General features: G+C 37.5%; 1 protein-coding gene across 1 annotated transcript; it reads left to right on the top strand.

Moving 5' to 3' along the window:
- Nucleotides 1-618: 618 nt before the first annotated feature.
- LOC113073036 (scavenger receptor cysteine-rich type 1 protein M130-like) lies at nt 619-1295 on the top strand. The gene is made up of 4 exons (XM_026245908.1): nt 619-793; nt 881-1093; nt 1191-1247; nt 1282-1295. Exons 1-4 carry the CDS (start codon nt 682-684, stop codon nt 1293-1295), a joined length of 396 nt encoding a protein of 131 aa, XP_026101693.1. The 5' UTR covers nt 619-681.
- The last annotated feature ends 4991 nt before the right edge of the window (nt 1296-6286 follow it).

Raw genomic sequence — 6286 nt, 5'->3', positions numbered from 1 at the left:
AGCTGAACTGTGGAAGATCTGGCAGTGAACCCAGTTATTCAGACGGACTGAAGCCTCGTAACTGGCTTGATAATCTTAAATGTCGACGACATGACTCCACTTTATGGCAGTGTCCATCTTCAGCCTGGGGACAGAATGACTGTGATAATGATGAAGTCGCCAAAATTACCTGCTCAGGTATGATGATATTTAACTGATTTGAGATGGTTTGAAATTGTCATGTTTTTTTTTTCATTGAAATATGATATTTTGACTTTTAATTATTTTGTTCTATTTAAGTGTTAATGAAATTTTAACGTTTTAATCTCAGAGGATCAGATTAGTAAATTGCCTCAGAGTTTTCTGACATGTTCTACCTCACCATCTCCATACAAGAGACAGTGTTCAAGTAAGTTTATTATGATTTTATTATTATTAAAACCAAACTTTGTTGTAAATGTTGTGCTGAAGCTGGTCAGTGCTGATGTGTGTGTTTTAGATCATGTTCCTCTCAGACTGAGTGGAGGGGACGGCCGGTGCTCTGGGAGGCTGGAGGTGTATCATAACGCTGTGTGTGGCTCAGTCTGTGATGATCAGTGGGACATCAGCGATGCTCAGGTGGTCTGCAGGCAGCTGGGTTGTGGAGCAGCACTGAGGGCTGATGGGAATTCAGTCTTTGGTGCTGGTGAAGGTGTTGTGTGGATGAACAAAGTCGAGTGCAGAGGGAATGAGATTCACCTGTGGGACTGTCCTCTCTCCCTGAATAACCACACTGACTGCTCCCGCAAGAAGCTTGTTAGACTCAACTGTGAAGGTCACCGGAAACACTGAGGAATAATTTACATTTTTAGATAATTTTATGTATTCCCAATTGTTAATGTGTTTGTTTCTGTTTTCACAGACTTGTCAGATGTGTCAGTGTCCACTACTCCTGCCACAACCTCATCAGCTTCTCCTCCAGTTTCTCCTTCAGTGCGCTCCACATCAGTCTCTCATTCACAAACTCCTCCACCAGTGTCTCTCCCAGTGCTTGTGATTGTTCTGGGAGTTGTGCTCTTACTGCTCTTAGTGCCACTGCTTATACTGATTCAGCAGAACAGAGTGATGAGGAGAGGTAGGAGAGATCCAGAGACTGTCATATTGTGTCTTATTCAGTGTGTGATCAGTCATGTGTTGTGAACTGATGCAGGTTTGTCTGTCTACACTCACAGCTCTCTCTAAGAGGAGACACAGGACGATGTCTGAGGCCGTTTATATGAGGAGATTCAGCACAGACACAATCACTTCACTCAGAGGGGTGAGACATGAGCCACTAATCTCATTTAATATCATTAATAAGAGTCTGTCAGACAGTAGATGTTCATCTATTATTAGTCCTGTTAAACCTCCTGCTTCAAAACACAGAATTCCTGACAGAAAACCACAGAGCTGCAGGTGCATGTGTGTGTGTGTGTGTGAGAGAGAGAGAGAGAGAGAGCATGAGAGAGATAGAGGGAGTGTGTGTGTATGCCAGTCAGCATCTCTTCCTGTGTGTATTTTTAGAGGGTCATAAACAGGGACTTATATGTTTGTACATGTACAGTAGATGCAGGTGTGTGTGTGTGTGTTTGTCTCTTCCTGTGTATATTTCTGGAAGTAAGAAATGGGTTCATATGTTTGCTAATGGGCCTAAACACCATGGGATTTATTTCTTTATTACGTTAAATAATAAAGTAATTTGTTGTGTTGTCACTAACACAATGTTTTATAATCGAAAGGAAATGAGGATTCAGTCTGTTTGTAATGATGAACATGTTTCTGACTGTTCTGCTCTTCTTTAACAGGGAGTCTCATCTCTGAAGAACTGCATTCTGGGTATGAAGATGCTGACGAGCTTCTCTCAGGTTAGAGAGCTGAAGCACATAATCATTCCACATTTTAAAAAAAATAATAAAAATATAATGAATAACTTTAACTAGTAATTCCATATTATATTTGATAAATGACTCAATACTATTCAAATGATCTTGTTTACTTGTATATTAACAGTCTGCTCTCCTTTTTTAGCAAAAGAATTCAATACTGCATATTATGATGATGTCACCAATGGCAGTGGCCTAAAAGGTCAGTGACCTTTTAAATTGATCACATGATTCATTACCAGATGACATGTAATACATTTTTAGTCTTATGACCTGCAGCAACAACATATTTTGGATTTTGTATCCAAACATATTGTGTGTTGAAGCAGAAGAGATGATGAAGGAAATCACACCAGGATACTATGATGATGTCATCACTGATGGACTGAAACCAGATCGTGAGACAGGTGTCACTCTCTTATTCTACAGCAGCATATAATATACTTTTAAATCAAAATATTATAATATATGTAAGATAGATATTTCAAATTTGTTCTGAATGTAATGAATGTGTGAATTTGTAGAAGACACACCTGAGAGTTATGATGATGTCATGACGAGCGGACACAACTCTGATATCAAAAAAGGTATATAAATATATATATATTTTTTTATTAATATCACTCATAATATAATATTAAAGATACTATTTTTCATTCCTGCCTTAATTTGAGTTTTTGGTTTACACTTAAATTGACTCATATTTGCATGTGTAGTGAACACCCCAGAGAATTATGATGATGTCATCATTAATAGACCGAACTCTCGAGGTTTAACAGGTGAGATGCACAGAACTACATTTTTTAATCACCCTTCACATATTTACATGAGTATTGTGATGTGCTGGAGAAAGCTGTCTGAGATCAGATCTAACTGCAGTTTAATAGAAGTAAACGAGAGAAAAAAAATGGAAAACCGGGAAACAAAAAACACACAGATGCAAAACACAGGAAAACAAGCACCAAGGGAAACACAAGGGACATTTATCCACCTTATTGTTCAACACAGAAGTAAGTCATTTTCTGTGAATGTGAGACTTCTGGTTCATTAGCTGCTGTAGGGAAATAACGAGAAAAATAACAATGTGCAGTAAATGGTAACATTTTATGCACTACAAACCAGTGTGTTAATAATTAAGATTATGCATTCAAATAATAAGGTAAGACACATCAGTTTGTAATATCAAGCAGCAAAACAAGCTGTTTTGTACAGCTAAAAATACCTGGAAGCGGACGAGACCGGAAGCCAGACACATAAATTTTACAAAAGAACACACTCCTACAGAAAAAATAAGGTGGATTCGATTGAGAACAAGAGACTAATGAGTTACTATAGCAACAAGCAGATGGGTGTGGTCAAATGAGTGGCTTTGGGAACTAATGAGGTTAACAATAAAGACAAACCAGGCACACAGCAGACAAGGACAGAAAACACACAGGAAACATGTAACAAGTATCAGGCCCTGTCCACAGGAACATGGGTATTTTCAAAACTATAGCTGTTTTTGTGTGGTTTGGTCGTTCGTACACACACACACAGTATGAGGTCACTGAAAGTGAACCTTTTTAAAAACTCCTTCCAGGGTGAAAATTTTCAGAAACTCTGATTGCAGTGTTGTTGTGTAGAAAATTTTAGCTTGTGATGTCACAGTGGACACTTTTATCAGGCTTCTGATTGGCCAACAAGGCTTTATTGTCTTTTATATCACCACTTGATGGTTTGGCAACTTTCACATGCTCTTGACAGCACTTCATTCATAGTGTGTATTTGCATCATGTGTTCCTGTAGCTCAAGTGGTAGAGCATTGTGTTAGGTTGTGCAAGGTTGGGGGGTTTAAATCCCAGGGAACACATGTAAGGGGAAAATTGTTAGCCTGAATGCAATGTAAGTCTGCTAAATGCATAATTTAAATTACATTTTCATGTGGACAAGTCTTTTAAATGGAGGAAAACTCCATTTAAACTCCAACTGTTTATAAAACCTCTTAAACTCTGCAGACCCGGTACCGGGTCCGAAAATAGCATGCCACATGTTTGTGTCTCATTTGCATATCCTTCCTTATATGGCATTTGCCCAAAAATGGGTTCATTTGAAAGCTTAGAGTGTTTTCTTTACAAAGAATACCATTAATTGGGGTTTTATGATACATAAAGTAGTCAAATTAAGCTAAGAAATATATTCCCCCCCCCCCCCCCCATAAATTTCCATCTAACGATTGCGAATACGTTTTCGTAAGAATGTGTATTTAAAATATTTTCACAAAACAGTCAAGTCATATATCACAAGAAAGCTCTCATTCTCAGGAATCTGATGATGTAGATCATTTTATTGTGTGACAATCACAGATCGAATGATCTTCAACAGAATCGCGATGTAAAATTTCTCACCTTATTATTTATACATTTTGCACCGCTTCAGTCAGCCGCAAACAGCCACGCATACCTATATACTCGATATAATCTTTTAGATTAGAATCTCTTCTTTCAAACAAGACCATTTTTACGTTTCTGCGTGCTTCCATTGCTGAGATATAAAGCGTTTTGTACAAGTGCGCAAAAGCGCTCCAATGGCTGTATTATTGAAAAGATCTTCAAGTCATATAGACGGGTCTAAATGCCTTTTTTCTGCTATAGACGTCTGTTTTCTTTTGTGAAGCGCTATTTGTCCTGATAGGTGCAATTCACAAGTCGTTCCCTCCAATCGAAGCTGTGATTCAGCACCGCGGGGGTGCTGGAACTGGACAGCGACTGCCCACTCCTTTTCCGCTTGTGGAGACGCAATGATGTCTGGGAAACTGAGTCTTTGGCTGCTTCTAAACAAAGGACACGCGAGGAAAAAACTACTAATGGCCGACGCTCGGATTTATAATGCATAATATTCATAAAACAAGTTACGGGTGGCCAACTTCGCCGTGGAGAGGTCAGGACGCGCATCTGGTAAGCCTATACGCGTGCTACTCGCTTTCATACATTTGATTCTTTATTCTGAGGCTTGGAAGCTTCGCTAGCAATAAGCTAATATGTTTATTTTCATAACTGTGCAGTGTTCGACCGCATCTCAGTGAATGTACAGTAATCCGTACAGTACTGGGGGAATAAACATAAATTAGTTTGTTGACGCTCCGAAGTTCGCGCAAAAGCTTCGGGGAGCTTGTTTACACTGTATAGAAACCGAAACCAAAATACACGCTGATAAAAAAATCAAAATATGAAATATGAAAGAGGCAGGCAAGGTCTCTCAATCTCTACACGATGCAGAATAGACATAAATGAAACGATATGAATCTGGAGATTGTGGATTCTATTTTAGATTGTGATAGACCAGATATTTTTTATAATTTTATGCATGCTGCTATCGTGTAATATGACTTATTCTCTTTCAGAAAACCCACACACAAAAAAATGCACATTGTATTGAGATGGTTCATCATATGTGAAACAACATAAATAATACTATTTGTCACAAACAGCAGCTTTTTATGTAACTTCTGAGTGTTTTCTGTCAAATAATATACAGAGATCACATTATTCCATACTGCAAGTGTGCAAAAGATGACTTCATACTTATTTAGACAAAAATTTTATACAAAAATGGTATTATTCCTTCCTTCAGTTGGAATAGAATAACTTTTGCATAGATTAGGATAGAAAGAAATTTCTGTTTTCCTCTAATAGCAGACAGTTGGAAGAATCACAAGCAATTGGTCTGAAGTTGCCAGCCCCTTCAATGCCTGAGTTATACCATTTCAAACTTCAGTTTACACAAATAAAATAAAAAAGCGCCTTGTTTTTTTCCCTATTTATTATAACACAGACAGCATATATTGTCATTTTTATCAATTTCAACAGTGTTTTATGTAATTTCAAAGGGTTTCCTTTGAAATTATACCAAACTTTCTGAGCTTACACTGTAGCATTAGTATAGGGAAGCATTCAAAATTAGGTAGGAAAATGAAAAACGGAAATCCCCAAAATAGCATTTGTGCTTAAGAGGTTATAAAAATACCAGTGTATTGTGGACTAGGGCCTGAGATGTGTGTTCTGTGTAATAAAGTCACTCAAGGGAAAAATAATCCTTCAAATGAGAATTGTTTTATAAACTGATGTGACATGTTTTTCTGTCATTCTTGATCAGAGAGAGTTCAGGAGGAGTATGATGATGTGATGAGTGTCAGTGAAGATGTGAGAAACCTGATGGGTAAGTTATTATAACCCTTTTTTTCTCATTATATTAACATCTTTATTTTAATTTAGTTAATATTTTCAAGCTAAGACTTTTAAAATATTCATCCAATAACAACATTTGACCTGATTTAATATTTAGTATTTAATAACAGATTATGATGATGTGGAGGAGGAGTCAAACAAAGAAGTGGGGCATTCGACTCAGTGATCATCCACTGCCTC

This window comes from Carassius auratus, unplaced genomic scaffold (genome assembly GCF_003368295.1).
Source record: "Carassius auratus strain Wakin unplaced genomic scaffold, ASM336829v1 scaf_tig00011242, whole genome shotgun sequence".
In the NCBI taxonomy this organism is placed as follows: Eukaryota; Metazoa; Chordata; class Actinopteri; order Cypriniformes; family Cyprinidae; genus Carassius; species Carassius auratus.
Note: the sequence above shows the minus strand (reverse complement) of the source record. Positions and strands in the feature narration are given on the sequence as shown.